This window comes from Scedosporium apiospermum, assembly GCF_000732125.1.
Source record: "Scedosporium apiospermum strain IHEM 14462 chromosome Unknown SEQ_SAPIO_0132, whole genome shotgun sequence".
Lineage (NCBI taxonomy): Eukaryota > Fungi > Ascomycota > Sordariomycetes > Microascales > Microascaceae > Scedosporium > Scedosporium apiospermum.
This window is the reverse complement of record NW_015971833.1, coordinates 774,973-801,522: the sequence shown is the minus strand read 5'-3', so window position 1 is coordinate 801,522 and position 26,550 is coordinate 774,973. Positions and strand designations below refer to the sequence as shown.

General features: G+C 50.9%; 4 protein-coding genes and 1 pseudogene across 4 annotated transcripts; 3 read left to right on the top strand and 2 right to left on the bottom strand.

Moving 5' to 3' along the window:
• Positions 1–6,105: 6,105 nt before the first annotated feature.
• SAPIO_CDS8954 lies at positions 6,106–6,649 on the top strand (annotated as a pseudogene; the record flags this gene model as incomplete).
• A 5,282-nt stretch (positions 6,650–11,931) lies between these two features.
• Positions 11,932–14,762, bottom strand: SAPIO_CDS8953 (Sulfate permease 2; the record flags this gene model as incomplete). The annotated part of the gene is made up of 4 exons (XM_016790474.1): positions 11,932–13,595; positions 13,665–14,205; positions 14,264–14,409; positions 14,480–14,762. The coding sequence occupies 4 exons, from the start codon at positions 14,760–14,762 to the stop codon at positions 11,932–11,934; spliced, it is 2,634 nt and encodes an 877-aa protein (XP_016639777.1).
• A 3,558-nt stretch (positions 14,763–18,320) lies between these two features.
• On the top strand, positions 18,321–19,921 carry SAPIO_CDS8952 (uncharacterized protein; the record flags this gene model as incomplete). Its single annotated transcript, XM_016790473.1, has 3 exons — positions 18,321–18,848; positions 18,935–19,737; positions 19,798–19,921. The coding sequence occupies 3 exons, from the start codon at positions 18,321–18,323 to the stop codon at positions 19,919–19,921; spliced, it is 1,455 nt and encodes a 484-aa protein (XP_016639776.1).
• A 1,239-nt stretch (positions 19,922–21,160) lies between these two features.
• On the bottom strand, positions 21,161–23,315 carry SAPIO_CDS8951 (uncharacterized protein; the record flags this gene model as incomplete). Its single annotated transcript, XM_016790472.1, has 3 exons — positions 21,161–21,195; positions 21,325–22,876; positions 23,163–23,315. 3 exons carry the CDS (start codon positions 23,313–23,315, stop codon positions 21,161–21,163), a joined length of 1,740 nt encoding a protein of 579 aa, XP_016639775.1.
• Positions 23,316–25,623: 2,308 nt separating this feature from the next.
• SAPIO_CDS8950 (uncharacterized protein) lies at positions 25,624–26,397 on the top strand (the record flags this gene model as incomplete). The annotated part of the gene is made up of 2 exons (XM_016790471.1): positions 25,624–25,821; positions 26,080–26,397. The coding sequence occupies 2 exons, from the start codon at positions 25,624–25,626 to the stop codon at positions 26,395–26,397; spliced, it is 516 nt and encodes a 171-aa protein (XP_016639774.1).
• Between the last annotated feature and the right edge of the window lie 153 nt (positions 26,398–26,550).

Genomic DNA, 26,550 nt, shown 5'->3' with positions numbered 1-26,550 from the left:
GCCTACTTCGTAGCCCTTTCCCATTTTGATACAGGAGAGGATAAGGCGCAATTCGTGAACGCGCCGGACGCACTCCATTACTCCAGGGCGTGTCGGCGGTATTAATCATAGACAGATGCAATTCATCAATCTGGCTCAGGCGCGCTGCAAGAGTCAGGAGAGAAATATATATGAATACATCAATATACTACAGTTCGAAAAGTGACGAAAGCAAGGCACTTAAAAAAAGAATCGCACTCAAATCAGCGAACCAATTTACCGCTCGATCCTTATTTACCACATCAATTTATGTTACTTGCAGAGTCATCGACATTGAACTCGAATTTCAGCCAAGCCAGGGGTCGCAAGGACCGCCATCCACACTGAAGATTGATGCCTTTTCCGTCCAGGCCTTCTCAGCCCTAACGAAATTTCTGAACGCCCCAATCGCAAATGGCTTTTTCTGCATCCTGCCGCCATGACCACTGTCGATCCCCTCGTGGCACCGTGGCAGTGACCAGAAAAGAGGCCAGGGCGGGTGTATCTGCTTTAATAATGTGAGTTTTGTCCAACAGCCCTCGGCTTTCACCAGAGACGAGGATACTGCCGAAAGTGGTCTTCTGCTGTGCCGCCCGGCCACATCTTTCCGATACCGAGAGAGCTGAGCCAGACGCCATCTGGCTTGATGCGGATTGCAAGGCGAACTGCGAATATGCCTGGCACTATTAAGAGAGATCAACAAGTGACATCGACTACTTCGTACTTCGTAGGTAATCGTCTATTTGTACACCCTCGCGGGGAAGGTCGTGATCCGGTTCCGCGTTGTAATTTATATAGCATTACGAAGTGTACTTGTAGATGATTTGCAATCGCATAGAACGGAGTTGAGGTGACATCCGGCCTGACATCAGCAACAATAGGGGCACATTGAAAAGATTGAAATCACTACATTGCAGCAATTCCGCCATGTCCCCATCCCGCGTCTGTGAGGTAGCAATACTAATATCCAGTTTTCCTATCAGAATCTACCAACCCGGGTCCTCCATGCCCTATCGATCCCGTGTTGTTGATGAGTCCCCGTTCTGGGCGATAGAAAGTTCGTGCCATCAATGACAATGTGATTTCGTATGAGCACTGTACATTTGCAGCGCGGTACGAGATGAAATTCTCAGTGGATTTGATGTCCCTGGTTGGACGAGACTATTCAGGAGAAATAAAACGGTCCACCACACAACATCGAATTCGGGCTTTTTAGCTTTCGCCGTTTGCCGCTCACCCCACCACCGGCGTTTCTCAACTGTCCTCTCAGAAGCCGAAACGGCAGTCCCGCAACATCACTGGTCTGTCGCGCTGTTTGTCTCCTCCAAACAGATCCGCGGACCGGACTATATTTGCTAGGCAGTTAAGAGGCAAAGCGTCCCCCATAGCACCCTTAAGCCGAGTGCTAGTAGGTTCCTACACTAACAGGCAGATAGGGAGACACCACTGCGAAGTGTACAAGAATTGATCACTGTTGGATATTTTACGAGGCTTGAAAGAATAAGAAGCGGGTCACGGGGATAATGCTGAGAACTGACAGGCAAGGTAGACCTTGTTCTGACGTCTGGTTGACGATTGGCCGCTTTTCGATCTTTTCGGCTCCCATACTTCGTAGAGCAGGCAAATGACATCAATTGATCAATAGTACGGAATGTCTGCCCTGCACGCCCTGGAGCCTGGTATTATCGATGACGCCATAGCAAGAATGCGCCGATGTCGAAGAGCTCGATCTTGCTCGCAGGTGCTATTTTTCACCCTGTTGCGGGAGCATGAGACCATTCTTACTTCGTAGAAGTTCTTAATCCCCGAGTTTGGGGGGTTCTGTCGATCCGCCTACACTACGTCAAAGAGCCTGTCTCTTCGATGCCTCTAGGCCCCAGTCTACATAGTGTTCTTGTGCTAGTGCCGGTCTGCGGGATTGACAGGCTTCAATGTGGTTTCCTTGACCCAATGCGGTGCAAGCTCCGATGTGCTCCCGCACGTACTTTTCCCTCTAAATTTAGCTGGGTAAATATGATCTCGAATCTCGGAGTGTCACTCAGAGCTTTGAGGGGGTTTTAGCCTTGATGTTGGCAATTACGGATAACCCAGTCTAGCTGGCAATTAGGGCCTGGAATCGCGAGATTAGACGGTGGACCCATTCCACCGATCCGGGTTTCACGCCGCAGCGACGTGGGGAGGAATTACTCAGTATGTGTATGAACGGCCTGACCGGGACCAGTTCAATATTATCATATCAGATCAATATTGTGGCATTTGGACGAGCAAGATTGAGGGTGTTTGTTGGGTTGGTTCCGGCTGTCATCTTGCGGGCCTCGATCTGTGTTCTTTCCCATCTCTGTTTTCTCTGTGTTGACATAAACAGGCTTGAGTCATTGTACGAAGTAGTTCATACCTTCTTGGGGTCTGAATGAGAGCTAGACTCTAAAGTAATTCGACCTACTTCGTACTTCAGAGGCGATCCATTGTCCAAGATCCATTCTCAGCATCCCGCAAAACCGGACAGAGTCCAGACAACATTGAGAAGTGTAGATGCAGGGAATAAACGACACCGGACTAGCGCGGCGTGGGAACTGAGAGTTTGAGACTGGGGGCCCGCGTGGCACTTTCGTGGGGTCGATAGACAGTGCAGTCAGTGGTGAGGGAATCGCTTGGCTGGCCTTGTGGGTGGGCCTTGTTAAGTTGTCAACTTGGAGGGGCGATGGCATCAATTGATTGATTGCGAGGGCCAAGAAACGATGGATTATTAGTGTGAGCCTAGTGGCATCGGTTACGTTATTGGAATTCGGGGCATTGAAGCTGTCATCGGTAGAAAACTGGGGACGATCATCAGTTGTTGGTGTGCCTTCCTTTCCAGCAAGATGGTGCTTCCATGTTCTCACTTGTGTGGGATGTGGCTCCTCAGTGGCTCCTCTGAGGGAGGTACAAAGACGAGTCCAGATACACCACAGAAGGACAAACTATAGTTTACTCCGTACACAGACCCAAACAGAAACCAGATGGACATTCATGGGTGACCCAGTGCCCAGGGTGCTTGTCCATTCTTCGTTCCACTCGTTCGATTTGGTAGCCGATAGTCTTCGAACCCTTGTCATGTCGCACTTCCAAGACCCCGATTGAGCTGCCATCCTAGGGCATACTCTGTGGGACCATTGCTCGATAGCTACAGGTACATTGCGAATCGCTCTTGGACGAAGCAAGCTGGGGAAAAAAGAAATAGGAAAAAAAAAAAAGCACAACATCGCCCCCCACGGCTTCGGGAACTCGAACAGTTCGGCCTTCGCCTCGAAGCGAGCTCCCCAGTGCACCTTCCCTACGTGACGGGGGAGTCCCTGTCCGTCAACGGAGAAGCGCTGAACAAGGAAGGTTATTTTCCGAACACCGAGGCGGCGTCGATTGCGAATACGCCTTAGGAACCCCTGCCCCTGTCTCCAATAGATGCAAAAGTTGTCATCGTAAATTGCGTGGCCCTTCTTGGATCCTCTCCGTACTCCGTACTCGGGTCCGGTTTCGCATCCGTTCGCAGCTCTACAGGTCTTGACATAGCAGAAAATGTATACGGAATATGGTGGTTGAGAGATCCGCGCGAAAGTGCCGTCTGAGCGCTCTCCACTACGCTCTCCTTCGTACGAAGTCAATATCTTCAGAGTGCTCCTATAACCTCGAAACAATTGCTCACTCGTTGCTTCGTATGCTCAGTGCACGGAAAGGCTCATCCTGCCTTATTACCACTCTGACCTTGCCTTGGGTGGGGCATCTCTTCTCCTGGAACTGCAAGAGGACAGATTCGGTCCTTTGATTCCGATACGGATTGAACCACAACCCTAATGCAGGGCTCCCAATTCGCTTCTCTCACTAATACAACTGTGTTCGTTTCGAGGCCAGCGCGGAAGCATTCGTTGCCGTTTCAAACCACGAGGTGTCCTTCTTAGCTCCCAGAGAAGATGCCTCCGCGACGACGGCCAAGAAGCTTTGCATGGTCGCATGGGGCATAAAAAATCACCAGCTTTGAAGGCGTTATCTGCCGATAACCTTCCTCTCGCAGTGGTTCAAATCGCTAGTGCATCCTCTAACTCGGATCTCAGGACGCGCCCAGACGTTAGCCCGCCCTGAAACTGAGTCAGGTACGCGGGCCTCTCCCACCCTTCGATTGTTCGGCGACTTAAAGAGCTAACCAAAGCCGTCAATCTGCCCCACTCAAACCCCCTTCCCCCTCCGTTGTCTATCCGACATGCGCTGGTTTACGCTCCAGTACTGTAGGTATTCTTCTAGAAAGACTGGCCTGCGTCAGAGAACGCCACGCGGGAAAAAGCTAGAGAGGAACAAAGCGGCGAAAAGAATTCCACTCACTAACTCGTTCGAACAAGGTGCTCCCGTTTTAGATAGCTTTACAGGCAGTCCGCTTCTGTTGTGCTTGTAAGCGTAAGCTCTTAGACGGGAGTCGGTGGGCCTTCTGACCCAATTAGCATTAACGGGTGACCCATCGTGGTCAAACACTAGACCCGTGGGAAGTGGAGGGGATTTGATTCGGGGATGGGAGAGAATTCCCGATCAAGACCACGCGATCCGGATACAAGAAGTTCAGATGCGATGCAATCCAATTGGGATGAATGATCCGTCCAGATTTTTCTTTTCCTCGTCAAGTTATTTTGGATCTGCACGTCAGGCCCCGAATAAAGCATCAATGCCTCCGTACCGGAGTAGTCGATGCGGTTGATATCTCTTGTTAGTATTGTTGGCGGAACCAAGGATGCCCAGATGGTGGAGGTGCTGCCATGCGAGTGCAGCCACATCGACCCGCGACCACTATCTGCTCGAAGACAAAAAAAAAAAAAAAAAAAAAAAAAAAAGAGGAAAAAGGTCCCCGTCATGGCGGTACGGCAGTTGGCAATCGATGGACCGACATATGCATCCCTGCTTCATCGAGTCTCTCACACTCTCACAGTTATCAGACCCAAATAGAATCAATAAGAGGGCGGAAAGTTGTGCCACTCTGTTCGATGCCAAAAATAGCAGTAATGAATGAACAAGAGTCATCTCCCCAACCTTTTTGACCTCTTTTGCTAATTTGTTGATTTGGGGTGAGCATCAACTGTTTGTTACTCTTTTCTTCATTTCGCACCACTCTGGCAAGCATACTTCGTACGAAACGGAACCTTCAATTTCTCGGCCGAGAACCTGTCGCCCTACCACCCTTGCCCATCACCATCCGGAGTCGTCCGACACTTCTCTGCTCCGATTATTACGGGAATGGCAAACGGAAAGCTGGAGGAAAACTTCTCTCGCTTCGCGGAATGGCCCCTGAAAATAGATTGCGACTGTCTGTTGGTTCCGATGGCTGGCTATAGTGGTCCATATTATAGGAATGGCACATTGAGAAGCCTTCCGCTGCAGCACCAACCAACCACACATGCGCCGTCACTTCTCACAAGTCACACGATCTGTGCCTCAAAAAGGCATTACGAAGTAGGAATGAATTTTGTTTCTTTTCAACACTACTCCAGGTATATACCGAGTACAGCGGAGAACGCGAATCGCAATCCCAACGGCAAGGCTTGGCCGTAACTTTCACTGCACGCGATCAACGAATCATTGGGCTGATGAGCACGGAGTATGTTCCGGGCATCATGTAGCACGGGTATTAGTTGACCCTCGCACCTTCCCGCGAAGTGCTATGTGCTCAACGGCCTCGATTAGGCGGTTGCTTCCTCGGATGGGCCATGGGAAATATGTTGTCGCATATGGCACTCTGTAAATTCGACATGGACAGTTTTTTACCCCTCTCCGTTGGAACAAACAGACTCTGTACCTCAGTAATTGGGCCTCACAACCTCATCATCAAGCTCCTTCCTCTAGTCAGTATCCTTTGGTTGGTCCTACCATTTTGAATTTTCTGCCGAATATTACCCGATATTATGCTATGCTCATTTAGGTAGCGTTTCCATTCCAGGTGAAAATTTCCCTTCATGAAAAAACCTAACGTTTTCTTATCACACACATTTCTACCCATTTCTTGCGAGGTAGGAAAAAAACCTTCCAACTAGAAACGGAACCGTTCACCTTTGCACAGACAATCCCTCGTTCAACATGCTCCATCGAGCTGCCCCTTGTAAGTCAAAGTCTCCTAATATCGCGTCTTCTACTAACTGCATCCCGCGAAGATTCTCGTGGCATCCGACGGGTCTCGTCGATCCAATGTCAGGCCCCGAGGACCTTCAGTCTTTCTCGTCGTAGGTTGCTCCTCCTATTGTTACAAATGGCAAATGCTAACAGATGCAGGATTCTACTCGGACGATTTTCAAGCGAGCAGGATTAGATATCTTGAGAAAGATCTGATTAATCTCAGGGCAGAAGTTAGGCAGGTCGATAGCAAGATTCACGACCTGCGAATGGAACGACTAGAGAAGTCTGCCGACTTTTATTGGAGGGCATCTTTGGGCGTAAGTTTTACTCTACGAGTACCTGCTTGACGTCGGTTTCTAACTGAATTTAGGCTATTTTCCTCGCGATGCTCTTGATCATATGGATCCGTACGAAACTCGATGGTTACCATCTTGACAATGCGATCAAACGGTATGCCATTGTCGAGCATAATGGAGACCAGATACGGCAAAAGAATAACGGGAGCTAATCGACGTCCTGCGGGACAAGAATGGTTCCGTAATTATTCAACTCAACGAGAAACCCGCAAGGGCGACCAGGGTATCATCGGGAAGGATTCGGGCCAGGTCCAGGGGGTTACATCAGAACCTGTTCCAAAGTTCGGAGCAGAGAGAACAGACGGGGAAACCAGAGATTTCGCCATCGTGGCAGGGCGAGAGTCTGTATCCACTGTGTTGTTGGTCTCTTGGGATGGAAAAGGGGATAATAGTATTAATACTATAGAAAATATTAAACATCCACTTCAGTGATTCCTGGCACCGGGGGAGAAATTTGGCATGGTGGAAAAAATGCCGACGACAAGCGGCATGACACTATCAACATGAACAGCAATGCAACACTGTAGCGATCTACCCGGAGCAGAGAGGGCGCTGGTTATTGAAGGGAGGAGAAGGTGAAAACCCACTCGATGCACCAGGATGCCCCGAGCCTGAGCAGGAACCAAAAAACTACCGAACTTGACGTTAAGTCAGCAGAAGACGCTGATCCAACGACGGACGCAACCAACACCAGTCTACTCAAGAAGTCAAGCTAATGGTGCAACATTGGAAATACCACGTCTTCAGGGCTCTTGGACCGAGTTACTCGCAGACTTCGTCTCCATTCCGGATCTACTTGCCGACAGAAAAAGACTAAAAAGTAAAATGAAAATCAAATAATTTTGATCATCATAATAAGAGTGTACTTCGTCCTTGCGCACGTCCTGTAAGTCGTACCTGGACCTCCATGAGAAGTTCCCAAGGGATCCTCTCTCAACAATACTACCGTATCTGCACCACACAGACACCACTCGTAGCACGAATTCGGCGATTCTCTGCGCCCGTACGAGCCGTCCACCCAGAATCCGACGTTGAAGAGAAAATTCCTTCCCGAGTCGAATCGGAATTGCTCCTTCCCGCCCAATCGAATGGGCAACATCAATTCAAATGTTTCAGCCTCTCAGCGAGAAAATTTTTTTTTATCATCAACAGAGCTTCTCTATTCGTAAACACCCCACCCTTCCTTTTGAAGTCGACATTGGGGCGTTCTTCTCGAGTTGTGACGAGTCTCATTGTGAGAGTTTTTTCCTTTTCGTTTCACAGCTTTCACATAGAGTTGCATTTCTCATGATCGTCTCCTTGTGAACCAGGTTGCATGCGCATCCTGTTCGAGACACCAAAGAGGATGGGGGGGGGGGGGGGGGGAACAACCCGCCACGCCATACGAAACACTACTTGAGAGACAGAATACATCCATTGCGAGAAGTATATTGAAGTACGAAGTAGTAGCCCGCTAGTATAAGGCTGATCTCCCCTCAATCAATGCTTTCGACACTTGAAACCTGGTAGTGCTCACACAAGAGCTCTCTTTACCCGTAATGCCGATGTGGCGATACCATCCTGCCGCTGCTTGGTGCTATACATGTGTAAGTACGATAACCTGGTCCACGACCGATCGTTATGCGCCTGTGAGAAGCATTACTGGGGCTCCCAAAGATTTCTGTTATGCTCCATGCATGCAAATCGATCATGCTGCGAGCGAGGCGTTTTTACGACATTGCCCCCAACGCCCGGCTTTCTTCTCACGGGGTGCTTCGTACCGCCTCTCCTCTGACAACAAGCACCAACTGAAGCAAATATTAGTTTAGAACAGAATCGGAAAAGGAAGGTTTCCAACTACGGGGTACCATGACATGGTATACTTCGTATGTTCAAGCTCGAAAACCTATTTTGCAGCGCGACATGGCGGTTCTGTGGCTTTCGCCGGTGCGTTTCAGTCTCTTCTCGGTGCGACTTCTCGGCGGGCTCAACCCGACGCCCCGGAACCGTCGTTCCCCTCAAAGCCAACTCACCAAACTGCACCTCCAGGCCATCGTACGAAGCTCGGCCGGTGCCAGTTTTAACTCTATTTCAACATACGGAGTATAGGCATCCCTTCCCCATGCCAAAAATGCAAGAAAGGTTCGAGAAACTGGGAATCGTACCACTGGGAGACCAGCAGAGAGTCGCATTTGCGATATTACCGAACTGACGGACAAGGAAGAAAGAGCAAACTTGTCTTCCACGTCCTGCAAAGTACGAAGTAAAACGGGGTGAGAAGGAGTGGTGGTAGACTCTGCTGTCACCGTTCCACTTGCTTAATCCGGAACCGGTGTCCGACCCACCCGGTGGAGGAAACTTCGGGAGCTACTTACGCCTTTCGGAAGTTTGCCCCGGGGTTGCCACGCGAGAATTCCTCTTTCTGCGAGACACCCTTGTCTAGTCTGGGGTTCCTGGTCCTTGCTCCCCGCCTCCTTATTGCGTACGACAGTGATAATGCACACTCCATGCGTACGGAGTACGAGGAACGACGGCGGGTTTCTCGAGGTCTTGCAGTGAGTGAGTGGAAATGATTTCCTGGGATCCTATTCTGGGCTCTGATGGTTCACTCACTTTCGTACTTGGTAGTTTGGTAGTTTCTTGGGTATCATATAATCCTTGCAGTCACAGAGCTTCATTCGTTTCTGACAAGTGCTACTGCAACACAGTCTCTTACGATGGGAACTCCTTTCTCCACTACACTATGCTAAGACGTGAATTGTTATCACCGGGTTGGTTTTTCTCTCGATTTCTGCCGTGTGTTCTTTTCATCGCTATGATCCTATGAACCACACCATTGGAGCACCATTGTAATCCAAGCACGAACAGGTCGCAACGAAGGGCGGACACGCACAGCTCCCGAGTTGCCGTGTCTAACCAGGCCCTGGTCAAGTTCTCCCGTCAGAGCGCGAAAAGAGTGGAATCAGGGCGATGCGACTCTGCTCTGTGCTTCCAGTGAGCGGGTACCACGTCTGAGCAACTCATTTCCGCCCACGCATTTGCAGAACGCGTTCTGGGTTCTATTTTCCAATATATTTTTTTCGTTATTTTTTCGCGTCTTTTTCCTCCCTCGACAGGGGTGGGACAAGCGACATCGACTGGCTGTTTGCCGGTCGAACATCAGGGATCGCGAGGGAGTCACACGCGCCCAATGCACAGCATTGATGGATGATCAAGACTTGAAGGAGGAGCATCGTCACTTCAAGTCACAAAAGCGGTACCTGAAGTCTGCGTTAGGCTCGGGCTAGCTTAGTTAGACCTCAAAAGCGATCGATTGATGGCCCGATTGCCTTTCCCACAACGCCTCCAAGTTTCAAACCTCGCAAACCGTCTCCCCACACTTTTACGAAGTAAATCGCCTTTCTGCGAGACACGGACCCATTCTTCTTTGCTTTCGTCGAGGACGCAAATGGCGCGTGGTGCCCCATGCAGTAGTATCGCATCATCCCCGCATCGTTGTCAAATTCCTCATCTTAGATCTTCGACAAAAGAAGAAGAGATTGCCTCCCGGACCCGGATCTATTGCTGAAGACAAGAGACACCACTAATGTCGGCGGAAGCTCCTCTTCGAGGTAAAGTGTGAAAGCTAAGAAAAAGAGAACGAGGTACTTGTAAAGCAAGTAAACCAAGAGAGGGTGAGTGTGAGTGTAGTGAGACAAGGGAATAGGAGACGCTATGCCCCAGTTGGTTCGTTAGGCCTGGCATCTACCACACCCAAACGTGTTGGCAGGTCTGTCTGTACACTATCGTACCTCATTCGCACTTCATCAGTCGTTCAGCACCCCTGGTTTTCCCGAGATCTTCTGGTGGCCTTACCTCTTCTGGGGTAACCAACCCTATTGCCGCTACCCCATCATCGCTAATTTATCCTAGCCTGGGAGATGGAGGGGATGGGAGGAGAAGTGTGTGACGAGGTATCTGACGATGCATGATGGGGAATGCTGGGGAAGGCTGGGGAAGATGGAGAAGGCCTCAAAAAGCCCCGAGTGGCTTTGCGACTCGAGTCCTGCTCTGCATCTCCTCAATGCAAAGCGCTCAAGATGGACGAGAATAATGCAGAACAGCCACTTCGAAGTGTGCCTTCTGACTCTTTTGGCGGCATTGGCTTACCCTCCCCTCCCTCTCTCACTTCCCGAGGTATATATAATAAAGCCCGTAGGCACCAAGTTTTCGAGCATGTGGATATGGTCCCGCCCTTGATACTCGATTTCCTCTTGACATATGCCAATTCCCACAACTTCCCGAGGTTGTAAAGTGAGAAGAGAGGCGATCCGGGACGAACACCCTCATGTCGAGCATGTCGTTCATTCCCTCTTTCGAGAAAAAGAAAGAGCACTAAGGCATCCTTCAGCCCGAAGCGAACGATTGCTTTCTTGAACCATCTCTGCGTTGTTCTTCCGCTTTCAGCCCATCCCAAAGGAAACTGTCAACCTGATGGCTCCCGTCCCGCGATGCTCCCTGCTCCCGACCCCAGACTCCTCCCCAGCCTGTCTCATTTCCTTTTTTCCCCAGACCGCACTACCCATTTCGGCACATATTGGTCCTGTCTTTTTCCTCAGTGTCGACGTACACACCGTTTCCTTCGGCCCCTCTTGTCGAAAAGAGTAATTTGATCGAAGAGGGCCCGATTTTTTGGATCTCTTTGGTTAGGTTGGGACGACGGCGTCGGACTTATATCCGTCAATAGATTGATGCCAAAGGGATTAGAAATAGGATCTTGGGTCCGGGGATACACCGAACAACACGGTTGGGAAATTAAAAATACATTTTAAAATAAAGTAAAAATCATGGACGCGAGATTCCTGTAGTGTTTCTCACTGGTCCATTACCTTCTATTGGAAGGGTGTATGGCACGGGTACTCCCACTAAACACTTCAATCGTGCGTCGTGCTTGATCTGGCGGCGAAAAAGGGCCTTGGAGGCTTGCCAATATGTGTCTTAAGATTGGGGTGCCGGTCCATAATGTGGGTGTTTTGATTTCGCAAGCCGTGTGCTAGATAGACGATCGGACAGTAATTCAGAACGTTAGATAGGTTCATCAAAGAAGAAGAGGAAGACACATGGAGATGGAGCGCAAGAGAAAGCTTAAGAATGTGAGGATGCAATGCTGGTTCTATTGATGCCTTGATGCTTTCACCGTCGAATCCCGTAGATGGAAGTCAAGACGGTCGGTCTGACTGACCAGAAACGCTCCATGCAATTGATGCCCTTGATGTTAGCCGCCAGATGCCCTCGACCTTAACGATGCTGTATATATGCTATCATGCTATCCTCTCCTCCTCAAAACCTCAATGCAGATGCTCCTATCGTGACTTCGTAATGCAAACCTATATGATGGTATATCGCTCAGAAAAACAGAGACCAAAAACAGAAAGAAAGGAAAAGCAAAAAGGAAGAAAACATGGAGAAAAAGAAATCATAATCCGCTGGGCCCTGTCATCACCACCCCCGAACTATGCTCGGCTTCATACCTCGCCTCCACGTTCGCAATAGCACTCTGCAAAGCATTCGTAAGATCCACGTGAAACAAAGGCCTATTCAAGCCATGAATCACAGCTCCCTTCCTCTTCATCCTCGACCGTGTCTGCCTCTGCCCAACAGCGCCTCCTGAAGAAGCATCACCCGCTGCCATCCTAAACTCTGGCGAGCTTTCACCAGCCTCAATATCAATCAGGTCGCCGCCGTCCCCTTTCTTACTATCCGAGGCACTATCTCTCCTGCCATCACCACGATGGCGTCCGTTTGGCCTTTGTTGCGGCCCATCGCCGATCGTTGTTGCCCACTCCTTCTCGTTATCCTCGACTTCGTCTCCTTCATCATCGACGCCTATCTCGGCAACGCTGAATATAGACCGCCACTGACTCTGCCTTGACTCTCCGGTAGCGCCATCGGTCCAGTACCCAAAACCAGCCGACGCAAGAGCCCTCTTCGTCCATCTGTTCGAAATACACGCGAAATGCCAGTCCACCACCCCCGGCGCCGCATACCTATCCAGCTGGTTCCGAACATCGATGAGCCTCTGCACCGAAGTGATGTCCATGTGGTTGACGGAGCTGAAGTCCAAGATGACAGCCTTCAGCGTAGGCAGTCCATCCTCTTCCTCCTCGTAGAACGACTCCCATATCTCCTCCTCCCCACCGCGCATCCTCTGCGCTGTCTTCTTCGAAGAACGCGACGGACCGGGGTCGTTCCACGGTCTATCACCGGGTCGATCGTAGCTCATCGGCGTGGTGCGGCGCGTGCGCGCGAAAATGTGAGCGAGGAAGTGCTCGAGCGTGTTGCTGGCGTTGGGGTAGTTGAACCCCTCGGTGAAGCGGTAGATGAAGATGCCCGGGTAAGGGTTCTGTACGGCGATAAGTGGGTTCGTGCCGTCGTCGTGCGTAATGGGCAAAAATACGTTGCGGGCGGCGTAGTCGGAGGAGCCTCCAAAGGTCCCGTAGGACCCGACGACCTTGCGGTGGTCTTCGCCGATGATGTGGTCGCCCAGGACAGAGTGGACGCGGACTTTGCCCAGGAAGGCGCCTTTGGCTTTGAGGATGCGGAAGAGTAGGATAGCGGCCGATATGCATACGGTGGCGTAGATGCCGTTGGCGATGGTGGAAAAGACGCTGAGGATTACGCCAACAAAGAAGATGAACACCTCGATGGGGGATACTTTCCAGAATTGGTAGACGGTGTTGGGAGACGTGACGAGGTCGGCTACGGCGTGAATAATGACGGCGGCGAGGGACGAGTTAGGGATGTAGAAGAAGAGCGACGTAAGCGTGTACGTAGCTAGGAGAACGACGGCGCCGGTGACGAGGCCTGAGGCTGGAGTGCGAACACCCGCTTTAGACTTGATAGCTGTGCGGCTAAAGGATCCCGTGGCCGGGTAGGCGCCGACGAAAGGACCGAGTACGTTGCTGACTCCGATAGCGACCATTTCTTGGGAAGGGTCGATGACGTAGTTGTTGATTCGGCCGAAGGACTTGGAGATGGCGATGTGTTCGACGAGGAGGACGATGACGGTGGCGGGGAGGAACTTGGCGAAGCTGCTAATAAGGGAGGGGCTTATTTGTGGGACGCCAATGACTTGGAAGCCTGAACGGTGCAAGGCAAGTTAGTGAGTTGTTCTGGAAGCTCGTGTAGAATGCATTTCAAGTTTATTACCTCTAGGAACCGCCCCGAGGATCCTAAACGCCGGTTCACTCCTCCTCTTCATGTTGACAAGCCAACTAACCATCGTATACAGGAAAATAACAAAGACGCTGCGCAGGGTATTCAAGAAAAACAGCAAGCGCTGATGCTTCGGGCTCTTCTTCGCCGAATTCGTAAAGAACCATCGAATGAAGTAAAGAGTAACAAGGGCGCTGATCCCCATAGCAGCGTCGAGAGACGTCTCGTCGAGATGCTTCCAGGTGTTGAGGAAGACGAGATACGGCGCTTCTCGGCTGTTAACGGAGAGGATGCCCAGGAGGGAGGGGATCTGGCCAACGCCGATGGTGATGGCGGAGCCGGTCATGAAAGCCGACAAGGAAGTGACGGAGATTAGGTCGACGATCCAGCCGCACCGGAGGAGGCCCATGGAGGTGATGATGGCACCGGCGACGACGGAGAGGGCTGAGGCGATGACGTGGGCGGGGATGTCTGGGTGGGTGAGTTTAACTTCATTGATGATGCCGCCTACGAGGGTCGACATGACGGCAACGGGCTGTACATCATATTAGTCCAAAATGTTGTTCTGTTGTAGGAACTTTCAGGTTACATACACCAATAGTAATATCCTTTGAGGTAGCAAAGAGCCAGTATAAGACTGGGCCGATGAAGGCAGAGTACAACCCATATTGAGGGTCGAGGTTTGCCAGCAGTGCATACGCCATACCCTGGGGAACAACAATGGCACCAATAGTCACACCTAAAGTAGCGGAGGATAAAAGCGTTAGTATGAATGCATACACATCTTCCTCTCAACGGGTGTAACTAACCAGAAACAACATCGCCAGCAAGCCAGTGCAAGTTATAAGCCGGCAACCAGTTGATACAGGGGAACAGCGACTTGAAGTAAGCCAAGGCATCGTCGCGCGAAAGCACCAAGCTCTCGAGGAACTCTGCTGTGGTAGGGACGTCCTCGGTGAAGGTGTTCTCATCGACGGCGAACTGCGTAGAGCCGCGGTGGAAGTCCTCTATCAGCAAGTTCTGCGGTTCTTGCAGCTGGATGCCGAGTATCCTGGCCAGAAAATGACCGACCTTGGTACCCGTACTCGTCATTGCGAGATATTTTATATAAGGCGCGGCGGACAGGCCCTCCTTGTTGGAAAGGCACGAAGAAGCCGGCGTAAAAGTAGATGGTTGTTCACCACTAAGGGTTTGGTAGGCAAGCCGCAGACGGTTTATGGGTAGCCGTCGAGGGGGTGGTAGAGAAAACGGGAGGTTTACCGCCTTCTAGATATCATTTCTATCCTCCTCTCCCGAACGACAAAAGAGAGAGACGGTCGGTGAACTTCAGCAAGCTTCGATTACTGATCAAAAGGAGGACAGAACCTAACGGGGGTAGATATCTGTCGCGCCTCAAACAAAGGATGGCGCGGTACTCAGAGTACTAATCCGCTTGTGTAAGTTGGAAGGTTGTTTCGTAGGGAGAGGTTTTTCCCTTCCTCCTCTTCCCTTGAGAGGTAACAGGAGAAGACCGTAATCAAAAGTGACAAAGAGAAAGAGACGAGAGAGGAAGAGAGAGTATGAAAGGGAGGAGAAAATGCAAGCGTCTCACGACAGCGATGAGATCAAGGGGAAAGAAAGAGAGGTGCCTCAGCTTCGACTCACGCTTATCAGGCTTGAAATGTCAATAATGCCCAATGCAAAACAACGGTTACAGGAAAATATAAACTACAATTTACATCTTGAAAATCAGGGGACTTTTTTTGGGGGGGTCACGAAATGGAGCAGGATGTTTTCCATTCGGGTGAGCTACAGGAGGCGGTATAATCAAGAAAAGCGGGATGACGTCCGTGGAGGACTTGAGGACTTGAGGGGTGTCGATGTCGCCATCGATGCTAGTGTCAGAGGAAGACAAACCAAACAGCCCAGACTCCGGGGTACGACTGCGCTACGCCCTAGTCTGCACATCGGTGATTATCAACAGCATGCCGACTTTTCCCCAAATGGAACTTGGCAGGAAGGGAACACAAGTCAGTCGGAGCCGGAAGTGTAATTATCTCTGGACAAGCAACGCGAGTAGAGGCATAAAGGCAGCACTCACGCGCCGCCCGGTTCCCGCGCGGCTGTACCCATGCTTAAGGGGATAGGATGGGATGGTATCAAATGTCTCAGGGAGCGTGGGTTAGGGAGGGTGGAAGGATTGCGTGGGATAAGAGATTAGATCGACAATATCAAGCACCAATGTAAGTGTGTAATACTTTCGTACTCATACAAATAAGCCACACTTGGGTGTGAAGAGGGCGCAGCGCGTGAACGTTGTCGACCCTTCATAGAGAACGAGTGAGTAATTCTGTCTCGCCCTACGGAGAAGAAACGGCGTGGGTTTGTGGCCCGGCAGTGTTGCTTTTTTTGCTTTTTCTGGAATAAAGGTGAAACAGAGTGACCGAGAGAGATGTAGATGTTGGTCAGACGACAGCCATCTTGTATACTTGTGAGAGCTGAGCTCAGCTTAGACTTCAAGGTGCTTTCTAGAAGTGAGGTGAGGGGACGTGGGATGGATACGGACGTGATACTAGGATGTTGGGGTGTTCGTCCTCTTGTTCACGAGATGGATGTGGCCGGCGATCGTGACACGTACGTCTATACACACGTACAGACACACCCTTTCCCACGTTCCAGGGTCTTCCCTCAGCTGGCCCCGGGGAGTTATGTGATGCTGTGTGCGAGAGGGACATCCCTTTTTTAGGCTGCATTCTTAGGTCTTGGGAGCAGGGAACGAGGTAAAAGCGGCAGGAGTTGCCGAGCAGAGCGCCAAAATCGACGCATTTTTTGAGTTTGTAATCAGGATTTTGCCGCTGTGGATGACATCAACGAACGTTTTTATTTATTCCTGCATCTTTGGAAGGTGATTTGTTGGGGTTGGAGACTGTGGAGGGCAAGTATGGCTTCGTAGGTTGATCGAGGTCGGTGATGCAATGAGAAGCCAGGGTGATGCAATCGCAAATCGAGCACACCAAGAATTAGACTTGAGCCCCTCAAGTCTCGACAGCTCATTCGCTGTAATCTAGCTAAGGGTATCACACCTGTGTCAATATCCCATACGAAGAAGGTCATCGCCCCCTGATATCTCTGGTCGATGAAGATTATATGGGAACTTTGCCTTTCATGGAGTCCCGGTTCCGGTTGTCGGGTTCTTCGGACACATGCAGTGCGGCATGACTTGGATCGTGCATGCATCCGCCAAGTCGATGTTCTCGTGGACTCGGAGATGGGTAACCGACAGATCGTGATCACAACCAAGCAAGGCACATGCAGTGAGAATGATTTTATAACGACATTGGGGAGAAATAAAATAATAGGAAGAGAGAGAGAAAAAAAAAAAAAAAACAGAGAAAAAACAGAAAAGAGAAGAAATGTACAATTTTTAATGCGATTTCCCGTCATCCTCTATGTGAGAATCCGAGAATGAAATCTAGACTAGTTGAGTTTCTTGCAGCGATATATGTCCCTGAGCGGGATTGCGGAGTCGACGATAAATGTGATAAATGCGATAAATGCAGTCTTCTCCTGTTCCTTCCTGTTTCCTGTACCTGACAACGCATCCCAGGTTTGAGCGAAGAGCGTTTGTCTCTTGGGGCTGACACCAGAGGTCGCCGCCCACTTCCACGCCCTGGGGAATATTGAGGATAATATGGGAGGTCGCAAAAACACCTCTGCTTACCTCGGTACTTGTAGATTATCTCTGATTTTTCTATGCTCAGTCTATGGGAGCCCTCCAGAAGCATCATATTCAAAGGAAAACCCTAATCACGAGGACATATGCAATTTGGCCGAGCTGGTCTAACATCAACATTTGCTACCCTCTAGGAGATAGGCGTTGAGGGCGTTGAGGTCCAATACATGTTGGAGATGGGGCGACCAATGGGGGCCAATGTCCAATTCCAGCTCTCCCAGTTTTCCGGCCTTCCTTCGTCTCACGTCGCAGTTTTGAAGTTGCAGCGCACAAGCTTTGGAGATTGATGAGAAATTACATAATTTCCACATTACCCACACAGGCGAGTCTTTCACCTGTTGCCACCTGCCAAACCTCTTCTCAGCTCCTCGACCGCGATCGAGAATGTAACCTTCGTTGGCCTTTCACGATCAAGGCCCAGACAAAGTCGAGATGCAAAGCTCGAAATCGTCCAGGACGATCCTAAATCCTTTCTGAGCGTCTTTCTTTGAGCGGACTTCCTACCTCGTTGCAACAGTGGTGAAAACGACTAAAAGAACTGACGTAGGAGTTCGTTGTTGACCCCAAACACGAAATCGACGCGAGACACGCGACCTGCCCTTTTTGCCGCCATCTCGGTCTGTGTTGCTGTTTCTGCTGCTGGCAAAAATCCAAGAGCCTCAAGTCGAAACCCAACACCAACCTCCTACCTTTTTTGCCTGTTCCCCCGCCCCCGTCCCCAAATCCCACCATTCCCCAAAAAGCCAAAGCGCACCGCATCGATCAAGAAATAAGTTGAAACCGCAATCCATCTCATTTCCCTTCAAGAGAAGGGCAATTCATTCTTTACCTCTCGTTCAATCATTTTCTTCAATTCGCAAACAAACCCTTAAATTTCGAATCAATTGGCCTTCTTTCCCTCCCACCCCCTTGCCCACCCCGGCGCAGCTCCACACAAGATGCCACTCCCCGGCGAAGCATCCCGGCCCTTCATGCCTCCCCTAGCAACCGAGCTACAGCCTCCTCCCTCGCCCAGAACCCACCGCACCCTCCGCCGACTGCAATCTGCCCACACTCTCGGCTCCAAGGCCTCGAGCCAAGCGTCGCTCATCACCCAGCAGCGTCTTAGAGAACAACACCAGCAGTTGCAGAACCTACCGCAGCGATCCATGTCGCCCATCAAGAGAGACGTCAGCGGGAGTTACGCGAATCGCTCGCCGCAGCGGACGCGGGAGCGCGCGAATAGCGATGCGGCGAATAAACATCATCTGAATGCCGTGGCGGCGACGGGCGCGGGCGCCTCGAAGCAGCTGCAGCAACAGCAACAACAACAGCAGTCGGTGAGGAAGACGCCGTTGGCCCACGCGAATCTATCCATGCAGCAGTTGTTTAGGGACGGGCCTCCGGATGGGGATTTCGCTGGGGCGTTGGAGGCGACGAGATATAAGATTCTCGATGAGGGTATCAAGAGTGATAGTGATGGCATGGTCAGTTCCAAGCAGCGCGTGAAAAGGCTATGTGTTTTTGGGAGGTTTGCGTCTATTGACATTTTTCTCTTCGTTTCGAATTACAGTCTTCCCTAAGGATATACGTCTGGCTCATCCTCCTTGACGCCCCCATCCTCTCCACCGACGACTACCTAGCCCTGATCCACCGCGGCGCATCACCCGCCTACTCCAAAATCCGCAACGACACCTTCCGCACCCTCACCACCGACCCACTCTTCCGCCGCCGCGTCAGCGAAGCAAGCCTCATCCGCCTTCTCAACGCCGTAGCCTGGAAACTCCACGACGCGCGGGAATCCCAACGCCGCTCACGCCCGCCGAGCAGCCGTTCCTCCCTCGCGCCCGATAACGTCTCTTCCTCCAACAACAGCCCCGCTCGATCCGTCAACGTGAACTCGTCGCCCGCGGCCAAGAACCGCGCGCGAGCCCTCACGCTGACGACGGAGGGCTCCGAGTCCAGCGTGGCGCCCGAGCCGGGAACCTACGTGCAGGGCATGAACGTGCTCGCCGCCCCGTTCCTCTACGCGGCGCGCAGCGAGGCTGAGGCCTTCGTCGCTTTTCACACGATGCTTACGAGGGAATGTCCTGGGTATATCCGCGGCGCCATGGATGGCGTGCATAAGGGTCTGGCCCTCGTGGATAAGGTGTTGGCGATTGTAGATCCTAAGCTGAGCTTGTACCTTACTTCGAGGGGGCTCAAGGCGGAGATTTACGCTTTTCCTTCGGTGTTGACGCTGTGCGCTTGTACGCCGCCGTTACCGGAGGTGTTGCGGCTTTGGGACTTTTTGTTTGCGTATGGGCCGCATTTAAACATTCTTTGCATCGTTGCGCAGTTACATTTGATGCGGGATAAGATTCTAAAGTCTCCGAGGTAGGGCACGCCGCACACATGTATGTTTATGTTTGTTGTTATGCTAACTTTTTCAAATAGCCCGAGCAATTTGTTGAGATCGTTCCCTGCGCTGCAGGCGGATTTGATCAAGAGGGTTTCGATGACGATTTTGCAGAGGATTCCGAGGGATGTCTATGCTGAGATCGTTGCGCACGCACAGTAGTTTCATCCGGCCCTTTCGCCGAGCACTTTCAAGATCTCGGTTTCACGATTCAACCGAGGGGTTCAGCGCTGAGGATGCCTGCGGGAACGGCACTGCCCAGCCTTGTCCCGAGGTGCCGGATAGAAAACGGAGACACGGCGAGTCTACTTCTTGAATTTGTCATTTTTACCTGAGGCTTTTTTTTACATTACGATGAACGTGGGCTATGACGAAAGAGGAGGAGTTGTTAGACGAGAAGATGGGATACAGGTCCTGCTTCGAGGGAAGCTCGAACAAGGCACGTTTTCTGTCATTGCTAGGCGTTTTGGGGAAACGAACGGGGAGTTTTTTCTCTTATTCTTTTTTTCTTCTCTCTTTGATGTTTTTTTCCGATTCTTGTAACTGTTTTGATACGAAATGCTACGATGGGATACGATATGAAACGGATTCACGGGAATGAAAGCATACAATAAATATATGAAAATAATGAGTGCCAATCGAGGAAAGGTGACAGTCCTGAGCCCAAGGAGATCCGTGATTTGACGACGGAGAAGAGGATGAAACCGTCGTTTCTTCTCTCCCCACAACACAAACATCTTCTATTAGTATGCATAGTTCTCCAACACCGTCGATATCCGATGACGTGCAGCTTTCTAGAAACAGCTGACAGGCCGGGATTTCGGGTCCAATACGCCCAAGTCTATTAATAAATCTCCAGTGCCCGAGATTCACGTCGGCGTTTCCTGCACCTCGCATCGTCGCGGGGCGTCAGAAAGTAGGGGAACGAGGAACGAAACAAAGAGCGATTCGTGAGAGGCAAGAGCACTCCCTAGTCGTTTTGTTTCAAGTGCATCGGGGCTTGTCGACGTCTTTAGGTCCTGGTTCAAACTGCTAACTGTTTCGTAGTGGTTGGCTCGTTGATGAAAGCGGCAATGATCCTTGAAGAGTAGCTGAACTCCAGTGTCAATTTTTGGTCAGGGTCAATAACGGTCAATTTAGGGTCTGTTTGTAGCTATTTAGAAGTAGGGAAAACAAGGGAACATGATACATGATGAGGACTGCCATTTTTTTTGGTTGTTGTTGTTGTTTTTTTTGGGGGGGGGGGGGGGGGGGGGGGGGGGGGGGTAAAGTTCCTTTCCAACATCGGGAAGTTCCTTTCCAACATCGGGATAACTTATGGCTTGATGTGAGTGTGCTCCTTGCGATATTCAGGTTTCCAGGAATTTCCATTCCTCGATCTCGGCCTTGCCCCGAACCTCCTCATCCAGTAATACCGTAGTAATATGTTGACACGGCTATATCAGAGTCAATGTCATGGTTGAAGCTGCATGCCGAACCCCTGGGACAGTGCTGAGCCCTGGTGTAATCTGGGCAGTTATGTCCGTATATGCACAAGGGGTCAGTACACTCCGACTTCTGCTTACAGGGAATTCGCTTCTTTGATGCTCGCAACAATTCCAAGTCGTACTGGGACAGAGAAGCATCGTGGCTAAACTCGCAATTGTTGGCAAACCTGCAAGTACCCCGGAGGAAGTGGTTGTCGCACACCTTCACCCCTCCCGCCTTTTCTTTCAGCACCTGGGTAACAAACCGGGGGTCGACTGTGGCTACTGGGGCATCAACTCTTTCGTTTCCCTTATTCCAATGAGTGTGTGGTAGGTTGGGAAGGGAGGGAAGGGCGGGGAGCCAGGGTGAAGGGGTGCCAACCCACCCCGACGCAGGACTGACACGGGCTCCCTGACAACAACGACCGAAGAGGGAATGTAAATCATCCACATCCGTAGATCCAAGTCTCAGGCGATCATTAATGAGTCTTAGGTGCAGAGAGATTTCCCTCGCGATTGGGCGGTTTTCAGGTTCATTCTGGAGCATGTTCTTGATAAGCCACGCCAACTCGCCCATCACCAGCGAGTCACTGTTGCAGACACCATCCATTTGCTCTGAAATCGCCTGTATGCTGAGGTAATAGAGATCGTACTTCCTCCGATCCGGTCGCCCGTAAAAGTGCGGGAGAAGCATCAAGAGCTCAAAGTAGACGCAGCCGAGAGAAAAGATATCAGCCGCTCTGCCGCATTGGCGCTTTCCACGGGTGCACTCTGGGGGAAGATAGGTTCTGGTCCCAAAAGTATCCCCCGTCGTCGAGTAGCCGAGCCTACTAAAATCTTTAGCGCCGTCGAAATCCGTAATTCGAATGCCGTCCAGCGTTTCCACCTCGTCCGATTCGCAGAGCTTCTTCCGGTTGGGGTAGACTAGAATATTAGAGGGTTTGATGTCCTTGTGCAGCATCTCCTGCCCGTGGATATATGACAACCCCTCGGCAAGGCAGCCAAAGCTGGAGTAGAGACGGCGAATAGCGCGCTTCAATAGCGTGGCAACCTCTAGCTCTTCGGTCTCGTCGGGGAGCTGTACAATTGTCCGGAGGAGTCGAAGCGACTCTTCTGAGTAGTCGTACCTCTGAGAAAGTTGGCGGTCGCTGACTTCTTCGATGGCCTCACAGAACTTCTCCAAAGAGCAAGCCGCCACTGGCCACAATAGAACCTCTAGTACTGGTTCCGGAGGGTGGCCGCGATTATGAGTAAACGACCCCACAAGCTCGATGACATGCCGATGGCGAAGACGTTTCAGGGCAGTAATCTCCGTTTTCATATCGATAACCTTCGCGCTTCGGAGCCAACCTAGGCGTTTCGGGTCATACGTTTTTTTCGCAAGGCGAGTCCCGTTGCAGTCAACCTCCACAACGACCGCATTGCTTCCCCCGAGCTCGCGCACGAATTTCAGATCTGGACGGGGACTGTTTCCGAATTCGACGTGGAGGCCTGCGCTGCTGTCCTTTCGGCTCCAGCCCTGGAGGGTCGTGTTGTTGAAACTTTCGATGAGGACATCATTGATCTTGCTGCTAAGCGCAGCTACGATGTTGTTCTGGGGGATAGAGATAGGAAGGACGAGTCTGGGATCAGCCGACATCTTGTAGATATCCTATGAAGTGATGCCAACTTGGTTTAATATTAAGTGAGACTCAGGTAATAAGTGAAAGCACGCCTTCTTGAGGGGCTATCGAATGATGATCGTGGGTAGTGTTTTCCGGGTTATATAGATAGACAAGTGGACCTTGGGCTTCATTGGAATCGATGCTGTTGCGAATTTTTCGCAAGAATCCATCACTGGGATGAAGGGCGCTCCAGCCCCGGCCCAAGAGGGCCAGTTCGATTGTGTCCCTTCAAGCGAGGGCTGAATTGACGCCGTGGTGGAGATCTTGACACACCTCCTCTGTTCTTTGGTAGAGGGGCGGCGGAACATGCTCGTCGATAATTCGTTTGTTAGTCCACCATGTCCAGGGGATGGTGTAGTGCGATAGGGGAGGGTTGACGCCCTCATAGGGAGCAGGCTGCAGCCTGCTCCCTCCCTGGTCATCCATGGACGGGCGACACCATGATTCGTCTACAAGTTAGCTGCGCCTGCGGATGGTGTAGTGAGATACGAGGCGTTTACTGCACGAAGAGAAAACAACTGTACCGCAGCGCTAGACCAGGCTGCAGCCTGGTCCCTCAGGTTAGTCCAGTCCAGTTCAGTCGATAGAGAGCAAAACCTGAGGGGCGTATCAAGCACCATCCAACACATCAACGAGACACACCGTTATCTGGAAGATACGTTGAGGACATCCAATCGAAGCAGTTGGTATACCACACTCTACTTCATACCTGAGTCAGGGGAAGAGGTGCGGCCCGCTCCATGGCACCAACAGTCCATTTCTCAGGATGCGTCACGCAAACCAGATGGCCTTAGAATATGGACCCATGCTTGTGCCATGCTTGCAGCAGCCTGCGGCCAAGACCAGTGTTTCGCTCTCTGCGTCGACGGAGCGCCTAACTCGGCAGTGTCCTTGGATCTTGAAATCATCTTGGCCGCCCAAGGTGTGGCTGGACAAGGGACAGCATGGAATTGGGGTATAGGAAGAAAAAGGAATCACGAGAAGACAAAGGAAAGTAGGAACAAGGAAATAGCGTGGCTATCCCCGTGGGAGCCATTGGCTGATTGTCTGTGGTTTAATATCATCTTGTATCGGATGGTTCAAAGGAAGTTCCAAGTCTCTGTCCCTAGGATTCAAGATGTCCTTGGGTTGACTATGGTTCACGTGACCACTTACATTGAACTCAGGATCAATCTACGTCCATCGCTTCGTCCGTCAGGTCCTTTTCGAACTGATCTTCCTCCTGAATTCAATCTCAGGACGATCAGTCCCAGGTAGTGTTAGAATTTATTCATTTATTCATTTATTCGGTGGTAGAATGTAAGAAATGCACCCTCTGCGCTGCTGCTGATTTTGTGTGTGGGAACAAGCTTTGAGTGACTCTCCTCGGATTCAGACGAGTGAGCTCTAGAATTTCTAAATATATGTCAGAAACCAATTCGAACAGATCAAATGTGACATTTCCTTCTCTCAGAATAAGACTCAGGCTTGTCGCCTTAAACCATAAAGTCCGCACAGCATACTAAGGTAATGGGTCTGGCTGTTGTCCAATAATTGTTAAAGACTCAATGAGATAGACTTGGTAACGTCGAGCATGAATGAATCAAATGTACTTCGTACTCGGTAATCCAACAATTGATCGATTGATCCAATGGATCAATTGCAGATTCTCGACTCGATCCCCTTTCCCGGGTCACCACTGGTCCACTTCCCCCCGATTTCCAGGAAATACCAATTATAGATCATACATCAATCCACATCTCCCACAGCATCATCAACCTCAAACAAGACCCTCCAAGTTTCCCTCGACCTTCCCAAGTCTGACCTGTCCGTCGCCTCATCCGGCTCCAGTTTCCCCTCCACTCACAACTCTCTGCCCATTTCCCCATCCATTTGATGCCCTGTCATCCCCGTTCGACCTCCTCCTGGCCAACTCCTCCTGGTCCCCCACTAAGCGACCCAGTTCACTTTCATGCAAACTTCAAACCAATTCTCCACATCCCCAAAAATATGGACAGATCTACTTCGTACAACCCCCTTAATACCACACACCCATGGCGCTTACTGAAGCTCATACTTGTCCCCCATTAATCCCCACATCTCCACAAATAGCATTAACGACGCGTCAGAGAGGGCGCTGAGTAAACCTTCGCCCATGGAAAACCGCGGGGCGATGGGCTGAGGAATAGCTTGCGTCACGAAACCGCCCGAGGATGGACTTTTTTCTTTTTTATCATTTCCTCAACGTGCTGTGAAACGGGGGACAAGGATATACGTACACACTTAGACGGAATACTTGATTAATAGTATCTATATGCTACCCTTTTTCCTCTTCGCGGATGCAAGTACGTACTAATCTAATGCTTCTGTTTTGTTCATGTCGCCGATGTGGGGATTTGTTTCTTCTTTCCTTGACGGTGCCCGTCCGCTGGGATGTTATGGATGTGTGTGTGTTTCCGCGACTTGCCATCAAGGGAAATAAAAACCGATGATTGCCCCGTTCGTCTCCCCATGTCGGTCGATGTATAATACTCCCTTTGAGAATGCTTGTCCCCTTGGTTTCTCCATTAGTGAATGTATAGACCCTCCCTCCTCTATCCTTATATGCATGCTCATTCCCCGTAAGAAAGAAAACGAAAAAGAAAATACTCGGGACGTCATCAATGCTCATACCCTGATCCGACAAGAGATCTCCTCCACAAACCTCAGCTTCTATCGGTCTTCAACAAGGGCCCAACACCTACACACAGGGAAAATGAACACCCTCAGCCTTCTCCTTCTCCTCCTCTTCAACCTCAACTTCGCAAACGCCGACGACCTCCTCTCTCCAAACCACTTCAGCACAACCATCCACAAACGCACCCTCCAATCATGCGAGGAAAGCCATGGCTCCGGATTCCAGCAATGCGGTCCCGCTGAAAGCGGCTATTGCTACAATCCCACCCAAGGACAGGTGAGTTTTAGAAGCGAAATAGACAAGGAGAAAAAGAAAGAGCGTCGGAAAGGAAATGTGGGCGAGAAAAGAAGACTCCAAGCTGACCAAGATAAATCGGGAAAAAGAAATGCTGCGCTGAGACGGACTATAGTTTCTGCAGCAACGGATCTTGGTGCGCCCCTGTAGCGGGCTACTGCTGTCTAGAGGTACGTCATCCAGCTTTCCATTTTGGCTGAGTTGTTGAGGGGTCCGTTTCCCGCTAACAATCAACAAAAGTCCGAATCCCTCCAAGATTGCGCCACGGCAGCAGGCTTCGACATCCCCGCCTCTGCTTCCGCCTCTACGTCCAACAGCAACGGGAGCTTCTCCGCCTCCACCTTCGGTCGCCACCACAAGAACAAGAACAGCACAACCACCGTCAGACCCAGCGGCACCGGCGCGACGGGAATCGCGAGGCCCACAGGCACGGGAAGCGTTGGCCGCGGGGGCAACTCCACGATAGTTCCGCCCGTCGTGTCTTTTGCGGGGGCCGAGACTGGGGGTGTTGCGCTTAGTCTTGCGGTGGCTGTGGTTGTGGCGGTCTTTCTGGTATGAGGCGATCGGGTTGATGCGTCGGGACTGGGTTTGGGAAGGCGGCTTCTCTATTTTTGGATAGCTGCTGTCATTCGTTCGGTTTCCTCTCTTTTCTTTTCGCTCGTTAGGGATATAGACTCTTGGTTTTAGCGGCGTTAGGGTGGTATTTGTATC